The sequence below is a fragment of the Vombatus ursinus genome, unplaced genomic scaffold (genome assembly GCF_900497805.2).
Source record: "Vombatus ursinus unplaced genomic scaffold, bare-nosed wombat genome assembly UNPS02013174.1, whole genome shotgun sequence".
NCBI classification, from domain to species: Eukaryota; Metazoa; Chordata; class Mammalia; order Diprotodontia; family Vombatidae; genus Vombatus; species Vombatus ursinus.
In genome coordinates this window covers 26,126-46,681 of record NW_020952952.1, presented here as the reverse complement: position 1 = coordinate 46,681, position 20,556 = coordinate 26,126, and the positions used below count along the sequence as shown (strand labels likewise).

General features: G+C 56.1%; 1 protein-coding gene across 1 annotated transcript; it reads left to right on the top strand.

Moving 5' to 3' along the window:
* Positions 1-224: 224 nt before the first annotated feature.
* On the top strand, positions 225-19,006 carry LOC114040448 (histone-lysine N-methyltransferase 2D-like; the record flags this gene model as incomplete). The annotated part of the gene is made up of 25 exons (XM_027858558.1): positions 225-275; positions 507-2,327; positions 2,466-2,642; positions 2,762-2,898; positions 3,338-5,268; positions 6,171-6,294; positions 6,417-6,504; positions 6,701-6,767; positions 6,882-7,114; positions 7,220-10,018; positions 10,221-10,361; positions 10,503-10,670; positions 10,795-10,954; positions 11,394-11,469; positions 11,617-11,792; positions 12,101-12,231; positions 12,364-12,499; positions 12,599-12,726; positions 12,938-14,051; positions 14,991-15,127; positions 15,225-15,355; positions 16,896-17,181; positions 17,332-17,405; positions 17,508-17,616; positions 17,728-19,006. Coding segments are annotated over 25 exons (10,488 nt in total), but the record flags the coding sequence as incomplete, so codon positions are not given.
* Between the last annotated feature and the right edge of the window lie 1,550 nt (positions 19,007-20,556).

Below are 20,556 nucleotides of genomic sequence, written 5' to 3'. Positions count from 1 at the left end.
AGGGCCCCAGGGGAGCTCCACCTGGAGGAGGGGATCCAGGGCCCCAGAGGAGCTCCACCTGGAGGAGGGAATCCAGGGCCTTGGGGAAAGAAGGGAGTTTACTTGGAGCTGGTGGTCTCTCCCCCCCCACCTCCACTCCATTCACCCAGGGAATAGGTTTCCAGGTCAGGGTGGGCTTGAGGAACAGAGCACATGACTAAGCTCTGGACCTGATTATCCCTCAGCAAAAGGCCAAAGATAACCGGGCGGCTCACCGCATCAACAAGGTGCAGAAGGTGAGTGAGAGTCTGGAACTTGGGGAATTGGGGGAGAAGCCTGGGGCCTGATGGGAGCCTTAGAATTTGGAGTAGGGAGGGTGTTTTCTGTGGCAGCATACATCCTTAACTGGACAGTGGCATTCCTGGAGCAAGTGGACACCCAGGGCCCTTGTAGCCCATGACTCCCAGGTCCATTCCACCACCTCCATCCCCCAGTCTCACCCATCCTCTCTTCTTATACCCCTACAGCAGGCGGAGAGCCAGATCAGTAAGCAGACCAAGGTGGGCGACATAGCCCGCAAAACCGATCGGCCCACCCTGCACCTACGCATTCCCCCTCAGCCAGGGATGCTGGGCAGTCCCCCTCCAGCTTCTGCTCCGACTGTCTTCATTGGCAGTCCCCCTACCCCAGCTGGCTTGTCTACCTCCTCGGACGGGTTCCTGAAGCCACCAACGGGCACGGTGCCCGGCCCTGACTCGCCTGGTGATCTCTTCCTCAAGCTCCCACCCCAGGTGCCCGCCCAAGTGCCTTTGCAGGACCCTTTTGGACTGGCCCCCACCTATACTCTGGAGTCTCGCTTCCCCACAGCACCACCAGCCTATCCCCCCTATCCTGGACCAGCAGTGGCCCCCGCGAAGCCTCAGATGCTGAGTGCTCCCCCTCGGCCTGGGGCTGGCCAGCCTGGAGAGTTCCAATCCACCCCACCTGGCACCCCAAGGCACCAGCCTTCCACACCTGATCCTTTTCTCAAACCCCGTTGCCCCTCACTAGACAACTTGGCAGTTCCAGAGAGTCCGGGGGTGGGTGGGGCCAAGGCTTCTGAGCAACTGATGTCCCCTCCACCCTTTGGAGAACCTCGGAAGGCCCTAGAAATAAAGAAGGAGGAGCTGGGGGCAGCTTCTCCCAGCTATGGCCCCCCCAGCCTTGGTTTTGGAGACTCACCTTCCTCCGGGCCCCACTTAGGCAGCCTGGAGCTAAAGGCACCGGATGTCTTCAAAGCCCCCCTGACCCCTCGGGCATCTCAGGTAGAGCCGCAGAGCCCGGGTATAGGCCTGAGGCCTCAGGAGCCTCCCTCTGCCCATGCTGTGGCCCCCTCACCCCCTAGCCATGCAGACCTATATCGCTCAGCTCCTTCTGGCTCCTATCCTGAGTCCTATTCACAGCCCCCACTGACACCCCGGCCTCAGCCTCCACCTCCTGAGAGTTGCTGTACCCTGCCACCTCGCTCCTTGCCGTCTGACCCTTTCACTCGAGTACCTGCCAGCCCCCAGTCTCAGTCTAGCTCTCAGTCACCCCTGACACCCCGCCCGCTGTCCACCGAAGCCTTCTGCCAGTCACCAGTCACCCCTTGCTTCCAGTCACCTGACCCCTACTCTCGTCCACCCTCACGGCCCCAGTCCCGGGACCCTTTTGCCCCACTACACAAGCCACCTCGGTCCCAGCCCCCTGAAGTTGCCTTCAAGGCCGGGCCCCTGGCCCATACTCCATTAGGGGTAGGGGGCTTTCCAGCGGCTCTGCCCTCTGGGCAATCAAATGACCATCACGCTAAGAGCTCTGGCGGGCAGCCTCCATCTTTTGTCCGTTCTCCAGGGGCAAACGTGTTTGTGGGCAATCCTTCCCCCATGCGCTTCACTTTCCCCCAGGCAGTGGGAGAGCCGCCCCTGAAGCCCCCTGCCTCTCAACCTAGTCTCCCTCCACCCCATGGGATCAACAGCCATTATGGGCCAGGACCCACTGTGGGCAAGCCCCAAAGCACAAACTACACAGCAGCGGCAGGCAGTTTTCACCCAGGAGGCAGCCCCCTGGGGCCAGGCACCGGGCCACCAGCTGAGGGCTATGGGCTGTCTCCGTTGCGTCCACCATCGGTTTTACCACAGCCTGCACCGGATGGTCCTCTCACCTACCTGCCCCATGGTGCCCCACAGCGGGGGAGCATCACCTCCCCGGCTGACAAGCGAGAAGACTCAGTGTCTGGGATGGCCACCTCCCTGGTGGGTCCTGAGCTGCCAGGTCCCCAGGACCCCAGCATGGCTAATCTGAGCCAAACAGAGTTGGAGAAGCAGCGGCAGGTGAGAGTCTCCAGTGCAGGCGTCTGTGCTGCCTCTGTGTCTGTGTCTCCGCCTTTTTGGTCTTGTGGGTTTTTTCCAGCCCTGGCCAGATAGAGGTGACTGACTTTTCCCCCTCTCTCTTCCTTTATCCTTACCCAGCGCCAGCGTTTGAGAGAGCTATTGATCCGACAGCAGATTCAGCGTAATACCCTTCGGCAGGAGAAGGAAACAGCAGCAGCCACCAGTGCTGTAGGGCCAGGCAGTTGGGGTGCTGAGTCTAGCAACCCTGCTTTTGAGCAGCTGAATCGAGGCCCCACCTCCTACCCTGGGGCACAGGTAGGTGGATTGGCAGGGGGGTAGGAGACCATGCTTCAAAATTGGGAGGCAGGGGTGGCATGGCAGGGCATTGGCCTTCTCACTCTCCTTATACACCTGTTTTCATTCCGGCCACCCAGGACAAAAGTGGCCTTACAGGATTGCCCCCTAACAAACTAAGTGGCTCAGTTCTGGGACCTAGCCCCTTCCCTGCAGAGGAGAGACTCATTCGGCCACCACCACCCCCTACTCCTTCTTCCATTGACATGAATGGCCGGTGAGTCACCAAGGGCGACTGTGAATACAGGCAGGGGGTAGGTTTTGAGTTCTGACTTCTGATCCCACCTGCTGGAAAGAGCACTGGATTTGAAATCAGGAGAGCCCTGGGTTTGAATCCTACCTTAGGCACATATTAGCTGTGTGATTCTTGAGCCACAGCTTCCTAATTTAAAGTAGGGATGAAGATGCTTGTATTGCCTATCTTCCAGAGCTGTGGAAATGATCAAATTAGGTCGACGTGTATAGAGCACTTTGTAAACCTTAATGTGCTCTATAGAGTCAGTTTCTGGTTATTGTGGATACCCAGGCCATCTTGCCTTGTTCCCCTGCTTTCTTTTCCTGTCTTCCTTTCCTCCTCCAATCCTCTGTTCTGGCTCTAACTCCTGGCTCTTTCCTGCCTTACCTTGTCTTTCTGATTCTGTTGTGTACAATTTCAGGCAACTGGTTGGGGGCACCCAAGCCTTCTTTCCACGGGGGCCCTTCTCTGGACCTCTGCCCCCTCAACAGCAACAGCAGCTCTGGCAGCAGCAGCAGCAGCAGGCCGCTGTGGCTTCCATGCGGCTTTCCATGCCTGCAAGGTTCCCTCAACCACCTGGGCCGGAACTTGGCCGGACAATCCTAGGCCCTCCTCTGAGTGGGCTTTCCAACCGCCCTCCTGGCCCAGGGGAGTCACTTCCTGGTCCTGGTCCTGCTCAGTTCATCGAGCTTCGTCACAATGTGCAGAAGGGGCCAGGGCCTGGTGGTGCCCCTTACCATCTTCAGGGCCCCCCTCAGAGGCCACGATTCTTCTCAGTGGCTGAGGACTCCCATCGCCTGGCTCCGGATAGTCTTCGACCTGTGGCAGTGTCCACCCTGCCCCCACAGAAACCCTCAGCTCCTCCACCACCTGAACTGAGTAACAGCCTCCACCCCCTCCCCCATCCCAAGGGTCCTAGCCTTCCTGCTAGCCAGGAGCTGGTTGGCCGATCTCCCTCTAGCACAGAGGCAGGACGTCCACCCCTGGTCCTGGAGTCTGGAAAACTGCCCTGTGAGGAGCCTGAGCTGGATGACGACTTTGATGCCCATAAGGCACTGGAAGATGATGAGGAGCTGGCCCACCTGGGGCTTGGGGTAGATGTGGCCAAGGGTGATGATGAGCTCGGCACCCTTGGAAACTTGGAGACCAATGACCCCCATCTGGACGACTTGCTGAATGGGGATGAATTCGACCTCTTGGCCTATACAGACCCTGAGCTGGACACTGGTGACAAGAAGGACATATTTAATGAACACTTGCGACTGGTAGAATCCGCCAATGAGAAGGCTGAGCGTGAGGCGCTCCTGAGGGGCACAGAACCCAGCCTGTCTGGTGCTGAGGAGCGCCCACCCCCTACCACTGATGGACCTGATTCCCATCTCGCCCCCGGGGCCACTGAAGTGAAGCCTAAATTAGAGGAGGGTGGACACCAGGCCTCTCCTTGCCAGTTCACCGTGGCCACCCCCAAGGCAGACCCGGTGCCTCCTGGCACTCTGGGGCTGGGGCTGAAGCCTGGGCAGAACTTGCTGGGGCCACGAGACGGCAGGCTAAACATGGGTCCCTTCCCTAACAATGTGCATACCGCTGAGAAGAGTCCCTTTGGAAGCACAGCAGGTCCCCCACCCCAGCTGTTGACCTCGAGCCCACTGAGTGGCCCAGGGGGAGCATCCTTGCTGGAGAAGTTTGACCTGGAGAGTGGGGCCCTGACCCTGCCTGGTGGGCCTCCACCGTCTGGAGATGAGCTGGACAAAATGGAGAGTTCCTTGGTGGCCAGTGAACTGCCTCTGCTCATTGAGGACCTCCTGGAGCATGAGAAAAAAGAACTCCAAAAGAAGCAACAGCTCTCTGCCCAGCTACAACAGCCACCCCCACCCCCACCACCCCCACCCCCACCCCCACCCCCACCGCCGCCCCCACCACCGCCACCGCCGCCACCTCCACCACCGCCGCCCCCACAGCAGCAACAGCAGCAGCACCTCTTGCTGGCCACCTCAGGCACTGCCCAGTCCATGCCTCTGCCCCAAGAAGGTCCACCTCCTGGCCTGGCTGTTACCCCACAACAGCTTGCACTAGGGCTTGGGGCTCGGCAGCCTGGCCTAGTGTCCACCCAGGCGATGATGTCCACCCAGCAACCATCCCATGCCCTGCAGCAGCGCCTGGTCCCTCCCATGGCCATGGTGCCCAACCAGGGGCATATGCTCAGCGGAGGGCAGGCAAGCTTGGTGCCTCAGCAGAATCCACAGCCAGTGCTGGCCCAGAAGCCTATGGGGGCAGTGCCACCATCGATGTGCATGAAGCCGCAGCAGCTGGCGATGCAGCAACAGCTAGCCAACAGCTTCTTCCCTGATACAGGTACATTTTCTTGTAGGAAGGGACGTGGGGGAAATGGGGAGTGGGGGTGGGCCGAGACCTGTAATCCTCATTGTTGTCATTTTAAACTGACTGAATCATGACATTCTGGGTGCTTGTCCCTGTCTCTGAGAACTTTCAGTTGGGGAGCCAGGTTGGATACCTTAGGAGATTACTCACAGTACAAAGGAACATGCATGAAATACTCCATGTGTGGCTCAGTGTTCAGAAGGGAGGAAGGAAACATTGAGTAGGGAAGCAGTTCACTAGTGTTGGGGCTTGAGCTGGGCAGGCAGATATTCAGGGAGTGATTAGTAGATCAGTTTGACCAGAATGGAAAGTTGGGCAGGGGAATAGCAGAAAAATGATAGTAGAAGAGTAAATTTGGGACCAGTTAATGGAGAGTGCTGAATACCATCTTAAATCTTTTTTTTTTTTTTTTTTTGGCGAGGCAATGGGGTTAAGTGACTTGCCCAGGGTCACATAGCTAGTAAGTGTCAAGTGTCTGAGACTAGATTTGAACTCAGGTCCTCCTGACTCCAAGGCCAGAGCTCTGTCCACTATACCACCTAGCTTCCCCCTGAATTTTTTTCTCTATAGGCAACAGGCAGACCCTGAAGGCTTCTGTTGACATATCAAAAGCAGTGTGTTAGGAGCGGTGCCTTTGGCCTCTGACTTCTGTGCCTTACAGAGCAGGCAGACAGAATACTGGGCCTAGGGTGTGGGTGGGGTCTACCAGAAGGTGTCCAGAGTGGAATCATGGCACGTGGCACAAGTCATTGCTTCTAGGCTGTCTTGAGGACAGGAAAGGCGAGGGACTAGACAGGCACTGGGTGGCAGGCATGAGATATGGAAGGGACAGCTAATTCAACATCTTCCCTTATCCTCTGGTACTTTCTTCAAAGACTTGGACAAGTTTGCTGCAGAGGACATCATTGATCCCATTGCCAAGGCTAAGATGGTGGCCCTGAAGGGCATCAAGAAGGTGATGGCGCAGGGCAGCATTGGGGTGGCACCAGGCATGAACAGGTGAGGTATCTACTAGAAGAAGCCTATGTAACTTGGCCTTTCCTCTCCTGACTCCCTTTTCTCTGTCCTCCCCATCCGGCTTCTCTCTCACCTTTTGCCATCTTTTCTCTGACTGGTTCTAGGCAACAGGTGTCCCTGTTGGCCCAGCGGCTCTCGGGAGCTCCTGGCAGCACTGACCTACAGAATCATGTGGCAGCTGGGAGTGGGCAGGTGAGTGAGCAGGTGGAGTTGTGTGACTAGGTGGCATTTGTACACAGAAGGGATGTGCAGAGGGAATGTGTCCTGGCACCCGTATCCATCCCTGCTATTAGAGTGTCCTCATGTAAGAGCTAGTAAGGTGGGTTTGATCAGAAGAACCTAGTGGGAAGGAGGGAGCAGTGACCCCTGGCATCCTTTCCACTGACAGGAGCGGAGCAGCAGTGACCCCTCCCAGTCTCGGCCCAACCCACCCACTTTTGCCCACGGTGTGATCAGTGAGTATGGTGTGACCTGAAGGAGATTGGGGGGAGGGTGAAGGGGCAGGACGATGCCCCACTGGGACCTGTGGCGACCAGGCCCCTTGACTCCTGTTCTCCCTGCTGGCCCAGACGAAGCCGACCAGCGGCAGTACGAAGAGTGGCTGTTTCACACCCAGCAACTGCTACAGATGCAGCTCAAGGTGCTGGAAGAGCAGATTGGGGTGCACCGAAAGTCCCGCAAGGCCCTGTGCGCCAAGCAGCGCACCGCTAAGAAGGCTGGCCGAGAGTTCCCAGAGGCTGATGCGGAGAAGCTGAAGTTGGTCACTGAGCAGCAGAGCAAGATCCAGAAGCAGCTGGACCAGGTAGAGGCCCTTGGCAGAGAAAGGTTAAGAAGGGGGCGTGTGGGCTGAGGCTGAGGCCTCCACCTACTCTTGACATCTTCCCTTACTCCCTGTGATGACACCTAGGTTCGGAAACAGCAGAAAGAGCACACAAACCTGATGGCAGAGTATCGGAACAAGCAGCAGCAGCAGCAACAGCAGCAGCAGCAGCAGCAGCAGCAGCAGCAGCAGCAGCAGCATTCCGCGGTGCTGGCCTTGAGCCCCTCCCAGAGCCCCAGGCTGCTGGCCAAGCTTCCTGGGCAGCTGCTCCCAGGCCACGGGCTGCAGCCTCCACAGGGACCCCCGGGCGGGCAGGCGGGCAGCCTTCGCCTGCCTCCTGGAGGAGTTGCACTGACCGGCCAGCCCAGCGGCCCTTTCCTCAGTACAGCCCTGGGCCAACAGCAGCAGCAGCAGCAGCAGCAGCATCCAGCCGGGGCAGGGACCCTAGCAGGCCCCTCGGCAGGCTTCTTCCCCGGGAATCTTGCTCTCCGAGGCCTGAGTGCCGACGCACGGCTCTTACAGGAACGGCAACTCCAGCTGCAACAGCAGCGAATGCAGCTGACTCAGAAGCTGCAGCAGCAACAGCAGCAGCACCTGTTGGGACAGGTGGCTCTGCAGCAGCAGCAGCAGCAGCAGCAGCAGCAGCAGGGCCTGGGGCCCAAGCCCCAGGGACTCCTGCCTCCTGGCAGCCATCAGGGCCTCTTGGTCCAGCAGCTGTCCCCCCAGCCGCCCCCAGGGCCCCAGGGCATGCTGGGCCCTGCCCAGGTGGCAGTGTTGCAGCAACAACAGCAGCAGCAGGTGCACCCTGGAGGTCTGGGTCCCCAAGGCCCTCACAGACAAGTGCTCCTTGCTCAGCCCCGAATGCTAGGGTCCCCTCAACTGGCCCAGCAAGCACAAGGCCTCATGGCCCACCGACTTGTCATGGCCCAGCAGCAGCAGCAGCAGCAGCAGCAGCAGCAGCAGCAGCAGCCGCCCATGACTGGGCTCTCCCATCTCCAACAGGGATTGATGCCTCCTAGTGGGCAACCCAAGCTGGGCACCCAATCCATGGGGACGCAGCAGCAGCAGCAGCAGCAGCAGCAGCAGCAGCAACCGCAACCGACGCTGGGGCTCCTTAACCAGGGTCGACCTTTATTGCCTCCCCAGCAGCAGCAGCAGCAGCAGCAATTGCTGCCACCCCCAGCCAACTCTCTTACCCAGCAGCAGCAGCAGCAGCAGCAGCAGCAGCAGCAGCAGCAGGTGGCCCTGGGTCCCGGCTTGCCTGCCAAACCCCTCCAGCACTTTCCCAGCCATGGAGCCTTGGGCCCAGCCCTCTTGCTTAGCCAGGGGTTGCCCTCGGGCCTACCAGGCAAAGAGCAAGCTGGGGCAGAGACAGTGCTAGTACCTGAAGGCACTGAAGCCTCCTCAGTGCACCTAGGAGGACCGTTGGCATTGGGTCCTCCTACAGAAGCCCTGCCCCCAGAGCCAGTGGAGGTGAAGCCCCCCCTCCCTGGGGACTCTCACCTCCTCCTGTCCCAACCCCAGCCTCATCCTCAGCTCCAGCCCCAGCCCCAGCCCCAGCCCCAGCCCCAGCCCCAGCCCCAGCCTCAGCCTCAGCCCCAGCCCCAGCCCCAGCCCCCTCAGATGAACTCCCTGCAGTTACAGGCACCTCTGAGACTTCCAGGGCAGCAGCAGCAGCAGCAGCAACAGCAAATCAACTTACTCCATCCAGCGGGTGGTGCAAGTCATGGGCAGATGGCTGGTGGGCAACCCCCTGAAGTTACTTCCATGTCCCACCTGCTGACCCAGCCCCTAGGTTCTGTAGGGGAGCGGGCCTCTGGGCTGGATCGACCCCTAAAAGGGAGCCCAAGGCCACAGCCTCCCAAGCCAGGCCCTCTACCCCACCCTGGGCAGGGCCTACCAGGGCATGCGGGAATGCCCACAGTGGGGCAGCTGCGGGCCCAGCTTCAGGGTGTCTTGGCCAAGAACCCACAGCTTCGGCACCTAAGCCCTCAGCAGCAACAGCAGCTGCAGGCCCTTCTCGTGCAGAGGCAATTGCAGCAAGGCCAGGTGCTAAGGCAAACAGTGCCCTACCTGGAGCCTGGGAGCCATCCTTCTTCCTTGCAAGGCCTCCTGGGCCGCCAGCCCCAACCTGGGGGCTTCCTCGGAGCTCCATCAGGGCCTCTACAGGAGCTAGGGGCGGTGCCCCGACCCCAGGGCCCTTCCCGGCTCTCTACCCCACAAGGAGCCATAGCATCAGGGCCAAACCTTGGCCTTGCACAACCCCCTCCTCTGCCATCCAGCCCCCCAGAGCCAAAGAGACCTTCCCCACGATTGCTGCCCCCTAGCCCTCAGCTTCCTGCTGAGGCTCAGCTCACCCCTACCCAGACTGAGATCCCAAAGCTCCAAGAATCCTCCTTGGAGCTACCTTCAGGGGACATTCCACCCCCCTCGTCGGCAGCCTCCCAACTTCCAGATGCTTTCTTTGCCAAGGGACCAGGACCTTGGGAAACCCCAGACAACCTGGTTGAGGCCCATAAGCCTGAGCAGAACAACATGAGGCCTGGAGAGGTGGAGCAGGTGAATGGGCGGGAGATGCCCGAGCCACCCCGTCTCATGATCAAGCAGGAGCCTCGAGAGGAGCCTTGTGCCCTGGGTGCCCAGGTGGTGAAACGGGAGGCTAATGGGGAACCTGTGAGCACACCAGGCACCAGCAACCACCTCTTACTGGCAGGCAGCCGCTCAGAGGCTGGGCACCTGCTCTTGCAGAAGCTGCTTCGGTCAAAGAATGTACAGCTTGGCGCAGGGCATGGACCTGAGGGGCTCCGAGCAGAGATCAATGGGCACATTGACAGCAAGCTGGCTGGGTTGGAGCAGAAGCTTCAGGGCACGCCAGTCGGCAAGGAGGTGAGTACCTTGGCTAGAGAGTGGCCTCTTCTGCTGGGCCTGGAGGCTGCCATGTGTCTACTAAGTGGCATGTCTAATCTCTGCCTACTCTGCCTCCATACATACCTTTAAACCTTTTTACTATATATCTATGACATGAGATGTCCCAGGGGGTTGGGGGGGGGTGGGTAGGCACCCCTTACAGTGGATGTGTCTGTCACAGGATGCTGCAGCCAAGAAACCATTGACCCCCAAGCCCAAGAGGGTACAGAAGGCGGGCGACAGGGTGGCAAGTTCCCGGAAGAAGCTCCGGAAGGAAGATGGGGTGAAAGCCAATGAGGCCCTGCTGAAACAGCTGAAGCAGGTGACCCCCAAGAATCCCAGCTGCACAGTCCCCCAGGGCAAGTGGGAGGAGGTTGGGGGGTGTCCCTTGGGAGTTCCTTTTCTAGCCATAGGGGCTTAAGTACTCATGTTCTCATGGTTTTTATTCTGTCTCCCCACCCAGGAGCTGTCCTTGCTGCCACTTACAGAACCCAGCATCACCAACAATTTCAGCCTTTTTGCTCCCTTCGGCAGTGGCTGCCTCATCAATGGGCGGAGCCAGCTGAGGGGGGCCTTTGGGAGTGGGGCACTACCCACTGGCCCTGACTACTATTCCCAGCTTCTTACGAAGGTCTGGAAGAGGCGGCACCATGCTGAGATGGGAGGGCTCAAGGGAATTCTTAGCCTGGCATAAGGTAGGGGCATCAAGATGACTTGTTCACCGTCAGACTTGCTATTCCTTTTTGCCCCCCTAGAATAACCTGAGTAACCCGCCAACGCCGCCTTCCTCGCTGCCGCCTACCCCACCCCCATCAGTACAGCAGAAACTGGTGAATGGGGTCACTCCTTCTGAGGACCTGGGGGAGCAACCTAAAGATGCGGCCCCTGCCCGAGAGCCTGATGGGGGACCACGGGGTAAGCAGGGGATGGTGAGATGAGGCAGAGGGAGAGGCCCCTAACTGCCTCCTTCCTGCTCCCTCCCTCCCTCTGGTTTTAGTTTTGAAAAGGACCAGTTTGGTGGTCTGACTGCATAAAGGTCACCAGCACCCAAGACTGTAGTAGATCTTCCCTTGAAGAAAAAAATAGATCTCCATCATCTCTTTCCCATCCGTTATACAGAGAGTCATTCTTTGTAACAAAAGCATAATGAGTTTTTTCTGTTCCCTTACCACCTCTGAAAACCCAGACTTTGGAAGCATGTGGAGGTGGGGACAGAGTTAAGCTTCATGTGCTCAGGCAGACCCTGTGGTATGGAGAAACTGTCAGAGCAACAGAACCTAAGAAATGAGAAGCCTGAGATGCTAGAGAGGAGAGACCCCTGTATTCCATATCCCTTCTCTCCCTCTGCTCCTAGATGCTCCTGAAGTGAAGAGCTTGGACCTGCTGGCAGCGCTCCCCACTCCTCCTCACAACCAGACTGAGGATGTCAGGTTGGAAATGAGGAGTGGGGTGGGGTGGGGTGCTTGGCTCCCCTGCCATGGGGATTTCCTGTGGGGCTGTGACATCCCCAGGCTTAAAGAGACTGAGGAAGGGTGACCCATTGTGGTGCAAACATGCCTTGTGTCCCTGATCTCTAGGATGGAGAGTGATGAGGAGAGCGACTCCCCTGACAGCATCGTGCCAGCTTCTTCCCCTGAGAGTATCCTGGGAGAGGAGGCACCTCGATTTCCCCAGCTGATGTCAGGCCAGCAGGAGCAGGAGGACAGGGCCCTGTCCCCAGTCATCCCCATCATCCCCCGGGCCAGCATCCCAGGTGTGTGTATGTGCCTGAGGAAAAGCAGACATTGTGGCAGAGCAGAAAAAGGGCTAGCTTTTGGTGTCAGGAAAGAGCTAGGTTCGAATCTTACCTTCTCTATTTGACCTCCCTCAGCCCTAGTTTTTGTCTGCAAAATTGGAATAATAATACTTAAGAGTTATTGTGGGGATCAAATGAAAGAATAGTTTTTAAACCGCTAGGTAAATATTAGCTGCTGCTTTGTTTTTATTGTTAGGTTTTTGTTCTTGTTGAGGGGGGAGGGTTTGAAATCAGCTGGCCTTCAAGGTCTTCCCTGTCCTATTTAGTCTTCCCAGATACCAAGCCATTTGGGGCTCTGGAACTAGAACCAACAGGAAAGCTGTCTGCCAACACCTGGGAAAAGGGCAAGGGGAGTGAGGTGTCCGTCATGCTGACTGTTTCTGCTGCTGCTGCCAAGGTATACCAAAGTGGTGGGGGGGGGTTGGGAAGCAGGGGGCAGATGGGAGGAGCCTTGGCAGTACCACACTCAGGGTGCTCCGATGACACATCTCTCCCTCTTCTCTCCATCCTCCCTCCCCCTCTATGTCAGAATCTGAATGGTGTCATGGTGGCTGTGGCAGAGCTGTTGAGCATGAAGATCCCCAGCTCCTATGAGGTGCTGTTCCCAGAGAGTCCTGCCCGTGCAGGGGGTGCCGAGGCCAAGAAGGGGGAAGTGGAGGGGCCTGGTGAGTGTGGCAGAGATCGGGCAGGAGGTGAGGGGAGAAGGGGTGCCATGCCACTCTAGATTCAAAGGGTAGTGGGTTCTTCCTCACTTCTTCCTACAGGTGGTAAAGAGAAAAGCCTAGGGGGAAAGCCCACCGAGGGTGGCAGTGACTGGCTGAAACAGTTTGATGCAGTGCTGCCCGGCTATACCCTCAAGAGCCAGCTGGACATCCTGAGCCTCCTCAAGCAGGTGGGGCCCTGGGATGGGAGGGGTCAGAGCTGGGGGGGTGGGGGTGGGGGTGGGGGTGGGTAGGGGCAGTGCTAACAGGGCAGAGGGCCTCAGAGGGGCAGGTTCAGGGGTTTGGGAAGGAACAATGATGGATACCAGGTTAGTGTCCTGGGCACAGTCGGGAGGCTTGAGTGGGCTTCCTTGTTCTGATGGTATGGGATTGTCTCTGTAGGAAAGCCCTGTCCCAGAGCCGCCTGCCCAGCACTGCTATATCCACAACGTCTCCAACCTGGATGTCCGTCAGCTCTCTGCTCCACCCCCTGAGGAGCCTTCCCCGCCCCCTTCACCCTCGGCTCCTTCCCCTGCCAGCCCCCCAGCTGAACCCTCAGCCCCATCACCCCCACCACTAGTTCCCTCACCTCCGATGCCTGAAGCAGCTCGCCCCAAGCCCAGAGCCCGGCCCCCTGAAGAGGGGGAGGATTCCCGGCCACCCCGGCTTAAGAAGTGGAAAGGGCTTCGCTGGAAACGGTTACGGCTGCTGCTGACAATCCAGAAGGGTGGTGGACGACGGGAGGGTGAGCGGGAGGTAGCAGAGTTCATGGAGCAGTTGGGCACAGCCCTCCGACCTGACAAGGTGCCCCGTGACCTTCGGCGCTGCTGCTTCTGCCATGAAGAGGGTGATGGAGCTACTGACGGGCCAGCCCGACTCCTCAACCTAGATCTAGACCTCTGGGTCCACCTGAACTGTGCCCTGTGGTCCACAGAAGTTTATGAAACTCAGGGTGGGGCGTTGATGAATGTCGAGGGTGCCCTCCACCGAGGGCTACTGACCAAGTGTTCGCTGTGCCAGCGTACGGGAGCCACTAACAGCTGTAACCGGTTGCGATGTCCTAGTGTCTACCACTTTGCCTGTGCCATCCGGGCCAAGTGCATGTTCTTCAAGGATAAAACGATGCTGTGCCCCCTGCACAAGCTGAAGGGGCCCTGTGAGCAGGAGCTGAGTTCTTTTGCTGTCTTTCGACGCGTCTACATTGAGCGGGATGAGGTGAAGCAGATTGCTAGCATCATCCAGCGTGGTGAGCGGCTGCACATGTTCCGGGTGGGAGGGCTAGTGTTCCATGCCATTGGGCAGCTGCTGCCCCACCAGATGGCCGACTTCCATAGCGCCACAGCCCTGTACCCAGTTGGCTATGAGGCCACGCGCATCTACTGGAGCTTACGCACCAACAACCGGCGCTGCTGTTATCGCTGCTCCATCATCGAGAACAACGGGCGGCCCGAGTTCATCGTCAAGGTCATGGAACAGGGTTTGGAGGACCTGGTCTTCACTGACGCATCCCCCCAAGGTGAGGCTCTCAGGAGTCAGGGACCAGCTACTGTGTGGGTGGGTTATCTTATCCATCCTCCCCTTTGTTTGGAAGAACTCCTTCCCAGCTCTAATACACCAAGGCCTTTGGTTTTTAGTCTTTGTCTTCTGTGGCCTAGCATCCATTAGACTGGGCAGGTTTTTTGTTGTTCGGTTTTAATCTTTCCTGCTGTTCTTTTTTTTTTTTTTCTCTCCTCATTTGAGGTGGAAAGAACTCTTTCCATGTCCCCACGGATTGAGTCCAAACTTCCCTTAGCCTGATCTTAACCCATCAGTATTTTCCCTTGCTTAGAAGCAGCATTAAATGAAACCCTGGCCAATGTTGACTATATTTAGGGGTGGGGGTAGAGATAAATTTTTTCATATTCCTACTTTATATTCCTCACTGTCTTTAGAGCAGAGGATCTGGCCCACAGGGGGCCATTCCTGTTTTATTTACTATTATTTTTTTCTTTTTTGGTGAGGCGATTGGGGTCAAGTGACTTGCCCAGGGTCACACAGCTAGTAAGTGTTAAGTGTCTGAGGCTGGGTGTGACTCCAGGGCCAGAGCTCTATTCACTGTACCACCTAGCTGCCCCTGGCCATTCCTGTTTTAGAGGGAAGAAGTCAAAGCGTAGGCCACTGGTGGGGGAACCTGCCACCTCGAGGCCAAATGTGGCCCTTTAGGTCCCCAAGTACAGCCCTTTGACTGAAGCCAAACTTCACAGAACAAATCCCCTTAATAAATAACAATAAATATAAATATAAAATAAATAATAATAAATCCTTAACAAAAGGATTTGTTCTGTAAAGGTCGCCGGTTCCCCACCCCTGCCATAGGTCATGGGAGCCACAGATAAAACAATAGCTCTTGTATCTGGGGGACGTCCAGATTTGGGGGGAAATGGGCCTTTTGATAGTAACCCTGTTTTCCTCTCAGCTGTGTGGAACCGTATCATCGAACCCGTGGCTGCCATGCGAAAGGAAGCCGACATGCTTCGATTGTTTCCAGAGTATCTTAAGGGCGAGGAGCTCTTTGGGTTGACAGTGCACGCCGTCCTACGAATTGCAGAGTCGGTAAGGAGAGATGAGGGGAGGATTCTGGGGTGGGCTGGGTGGGGTAGTGCTGCTCCCAGGGGCCTGGGCTATGGTAGATTGCTCACTGTGTCCACAGCTGCCTGGGGTGGAAAGCTGTCACAACTATTTGTTTCGATATGGACGGCACCCACTGATGGAACTGCCTCTTATGATCAACCCTACTGGCTGTGCCCGCTCTGAGCCCAAAATTCTCACCCACTACAAACGGTGAGCCTCTTTGTTGAGGGAGTCTGAGGTAGAGCCAGGTTTGGGAGGAGTCTGAAGCCAAGGAAATGGGTAGGAAACAGGGTGGAGGATTGGAGACTTTGGGATAACAGTGGGGAGGAAATGGTGTGAAAATCGAGACATCTTTTCCCTTGGAAAGGCTGGGGAATCGCTCAGGCATATTGAATAGAGGAGGCTGAAGCCAGGGGCCCCCTAAGGGGGCCTTGTCTTTCCTGCCTAACCGGCTGAGAGTTTGGGGTGGGGGTAGCGGGTGGGAAAGTGTTGCTGGGGAGGTATGCAGTAGGCAGGTATTTAATGGTGTGATGGATGAGGGAGCCAACAGTTTTTTCCCTTTCCCCTCTCTAAGGGGCTCTGACTCCCTCCACCTTGAGCCTAAAAGGGTGCCTTCGGAAGCACCCTGGAATGCTAGTGTCCACCTCCCCTAGGCTGAGGTGGCCCCAGGAATAGTAATTGGAAGCATATTAAAACCTCACATTTGTATAGCATTTTATACTTTTTTTTCCAAAGCGCTTTCACATCCATTATCTCATTTGATCCTCACAACAACCTTATGAGGTATGTAGGGCAGGTGGTATTACCCCCTTTTTTCAGATGAAGAAACTGAGCTCCAGAGAAGTTAATTGACATGCACAGCAAGTCAAAGATGGACCCAGAGCTAAAACCCTGGTGTCTTGACTTGTTCAGTGCTTTTTCTCACTATGCCATTAGTGGATCCTAGCCCACCAGCTGGGGTACAGGAAGACAGAAACAATTTTAAAGGAGTTCTGTCACTGTATGTGACCAAGCCCCAAGCAAGGAGGCCTGGACTTGAACTGTGGGGCTGCAGAGATGAAGGGCAGGAATGCAGCCTAGGTGGTTGCTGAGGGAGAAGACGGAGTGGGAGTAGAAAGCAGGGAGGGGGGGATGGGGCGGGGAGGGGTAGGGCAGCGGGGATGGGGGCAGTGGGAGAGTCAAACAGGTTACTTAATCATTTTCCTACATTGAGTAGTTGGTGCAGAGACAAGAGGAGATAGATATTGTCCCTATCTTGGGGAGAATTTGTGGTGTTCATGTTTGTGGGGTGGAAGGAAAGGCAGGCAAAAGTGTAAACAAGTTTAGTTCTCAAGAATTATTCTAATGTGGTAAGGGGACAGCATGCTAGAGATCCAAGGGACAGGACTGTCCCCAAGGGTGGTTGAGGGAAGAGCACATATGTTGGGTTAGTCATGAGAGAGTGAACGTATCCACACTCAGAATGGGAGGAGTTTAGCTTATTTGACTCCTAGACCCATCTTAGGTTTTCTGTACCCATGGGAATAGAGGGACATATGGATCTTAACTGCTACCCCACCAAGATGGAGACTCTTACAGGAAATTAGGGCTGTCTCCATTGGCCAAGACTGTATTTCCCATATGCCCATAGCACACTTCCTGAGGCCTGGCTAACATTTGCCCCATCCCAGGGCCGGGGTTGAGTACAGATCATTGTGTGCCCACTCATTCTAGAAGAGATCTGACTTGCCATTTTTTCTGCTGCCCCCAGGCCTCACACCCTCAACAGCACCAGCATGTCCAAGGCATACCAGAGCACCTTCACAGGCGAGACCAACACCCCATACAGCAAACAGTTTGTGCATTCCAAGTCATCCCAGTATCGACGGCTTCGAACAGAGTGGAAGAACAACGTGTACCTGGCTCGATCTCGTATTCAGGGCCTGGGGCTGTATGCTGCCAAGGACTTGGAGAAGCACACCATGGTCATTGAGTACATTGGCACCATCATCCGAAATGAGGTGGCCAACCGTCGAGAGAAGATCTATGAGGAGCAGGTTAGGACAAGGGAGAGGAGCTGTGTGTAGGGTGTTCTGGGGATTCAGGCTGATGGCAAACTTGAGTCTTCAAGGGAAAATGAGAGACATTTGGGCAGACCTGGGGAGCTCTGTTTGAATCTGTCTCTCCTGTTCCCTTCCTCTTTACAGAATCGAGGTATCTATATGTTTCGTATAAACAATGAGCATGTGATTGATGCCACACTTACTGGAGGGCCCGCCAGGTGAGCTGGAGAGGGAGGGAGGGAGGGGTGCGTCAGGGTCAAACTGGCCCTTACTGCCAGACTTCCCTGACACTGATTTCTCCCTGGTCTTTTCTGGTTCAGGTACATTAACCATTCTTGTGCCCCCAACTGTGTGGCAGAGGTCGTGACCTTCGATAAGGAGGATAAGATCATTATCATCTCCAGCCGGCGCATCCCCAAAGGAGAAGAGGTGAGTGATGTGATTGGCAGTGTGATTTCCTTTGAACTGTTGTTATTGTTGTTGTTGTTGTTTTTTCGTAAAGCCTGGCTGGACTTGATTCTTTCTCCCTTCCCTCCCCAGCTGACCTATGACTATCAGTTTGACTTTGAGGATGATCAGCACAAAATCCCCTGCCACTGTGGAGCCTGGAACTGCCGGAAGTGGATGAATTAAGCTCAGAGGCAACTGGGCAGGGGAAACCCTCCAAAGCCCTTCCCGAAAGGGTTGAAGGGGAAGAGAGCCAGGACCCAGAGTTGGGGCTGCTGGCTGACCAGAGCCCCAGGAGCAGGATGGGGCTAAGGGCCCCGGGGCAGTGCCCATTCTGGGCACCAGGGATGACTTCCCTCCCCCACCACAGGCCCCAGGCTGGCATATCTGCCCCCAGCTCCAGGAGCCGACAGACAGAAACAGCCATTGGGCATCTCAGGTTCGGGGGGGGGGGGGGGTTGGGTAGAAATGGGCTGGGAACTACCCAGCACCGTCTGGGAGGCAGCAGAGACGGTGAGGAGGGTGGCAGCTTGGGTCTCCCAGCCCCAGTGCTCCCACTGACGTCCCCAGCCCAACTCAAGGCTGCAAAGAGACTTGATTAAGCTTGACAATCCCAAAGGCTGGGTCCCCACACCTGGCCCTGCCCGCTGGGTCCTGTCCCCACTTCCTAATCCCCTCCTTCCCTTTCTCTCTGTCTCCCTCTTCTCCTCTGTGTCTCTCTGTCCCTCTTTCCATCTCTCTCTTTCTGGGTTGTGTTTCCTTGTTTTCTCTCTGACAAATGCAACACGAACGGGAAAGAGGCACCCAGCTGCCCGGGTGGGGCGGGCAAGGCAGGCAAGCCGGGCAAGGAGATCCTGCACCCACACCTACCTCATTTAAGTGTTGGATTTTTTGCTGTTTTGAAATGTGAGACCCTCTCCCCAGCCCTCTAATCCCTCAACCCCCTGTCTGAATTGGGGGTAGAAGGGAGGGGAGGGAAAAAAGGAAAATCTTTAGAAAAAAAAAATCTGTTTTTAACTGTGGGCATGGGGTAGTGACTAGGGCTGATGGGAAGCATTTGAGAGAGGGTGACCCCTTGATCCCCTCAGAGGTTGTGCATCTCTCCCCCTCTGAACAAGTTGGGAGGGGGAGGTGTTGGGGTTGTGTTTCAGAACCAGGGTGTCCTCCTCTTGTACTCCCAACCCCATCATGAGCCCAGTGCCTCCCTCAGCCTCTCCCTGGAATCTGAGGGGAAAGAGGTTCTCTTGAGTTATGTACCCATTCCCCGTGGGGCAGGTTGGGGCCCAGAGCTCCCTACTTCCCCAGCCACCAAACTGCTGCTGGTCTGGTGGGAAAGGGAGGTGTTGGGGGTAGGGGAGCTTAGTGTCATCGTGGGGAGGGTGGGGGGGTATTTATCTATTTATAAGCCGGATTGTATATAGTCATGTGGGGCATGGGGGGGCCAGCAGGAGGTGAGAACCCTCCCCTCTCCCCCCCACCCCCTGGGGAGAGCAAATGTAAAACTACTAATTTTTGTGCTTTATATATTCTATATAAATATATCTATTTTCTTTTTACAAAACCAGTTTATAAATGGCAGGGGGCGAGGGGAGGGACACCTGGAGCTCCCCTTGTGGGGGGGGCTGCCCTCCATTATCCCAGACCTGCTGCCCTGCTCCTCACCCCCCCCCCCACTCCCCTGGCTGTGACTGCTGTAAAGGTGAGGGGAGGGGACAGGGGCTGGGCTCAGTTTCCCCACTCCCAGATGTACAGTTGGACTTTTATAACGCACAAAAGTGAGCTGGCCCCTAGGGGAGCCAGAGGGTGACGGTCCCCTCCCTCCTTTTTCTCCTATCTCCCTCCCTAACTTGTGCTGCAGTTGATTGAACTTCTTCCTGGAGTAGGGGGGTGGGGGTGGGGGGGGTGGAGTAACCCCTAGGCCCCTCTCTGGTAGGGAGCCATAGGTTTGAAGATGAAGTTTTTATTCAGTTCTCTCTTCTAGGGGCTGTGGGCAAAAGGGCATTTTGTAATTATTTTAAAGAATCAAAAATTTGGAGCATGAGGATGAAGGTGATGCCAGTGGAGAGGGCTGGAGCAGGGAGCCTAGTCGCTGTTGTGTTTTTAGGTTTGTTTGGTTTTTTTAAGTTTTTGTTTTGTGTTTTAATTTGAGATAGAATGGGGTGGCAGGGGTGGGGAGGAGGCTGAAGATTTTTTTTTAAGGGAAAAAGAAAAGGCTGCTTCCTCAACTGTTTAAAGATGCAAAGGTTTAAAAAAAACTCCTCCCCACCCACCACCCCTCACCCCACAAGGAGCAAAGAGGAGCTGCTGTAAATAAACCAGGCAGCAAAAAAACTGGGCTTCTCTACCACCATCATCCTGACCCTGCCCTCACAACCCCCAACCACTGGATCTCTTCCTTCCTTTCCATGAGCAAAAGGCCTGGGCTGCTGGGAGTGGAGAGCGCTTGGGCCATACCCATTGGTGACTGGCCCCAGAAGGTCTGGCTCCAGACTGGGCTGGAGCCCAGGTTAGGGTTTGGGATTGGGGAGGGAAAGGGGTCTGGGGGGCAGACTTTGTAAGCATATGCTAGGTATCTGATAGTCCTGTAGATCTTAGTGAAGAAACCTTATACAGTTTTTAATTTTTATATAAACTATAACTCAGACCCAAGCTGCAAGGTTGGAATTTTGGTTTTTTGTTTTGTTTTGTTTTTAAGTTCCCCGCTTGTATAATTGCATCAGAAGCGCCCCCCCCCATCCCGTGTTTGTATTTTGGGTTGGTTTACACTTGCACATATTCGATTTTCAGTTTCCCCATTTAAAGTCTCCCCCTTCATCTCCAGGATTCTCCTTACCCCCTTTCCCTCCCTCAGCCTCCCTTGGAAAAAAAAAATCGCTGACAAGTGTGAATCCCGTGAAGACTTTATTTTGTGTTGTGTATGCT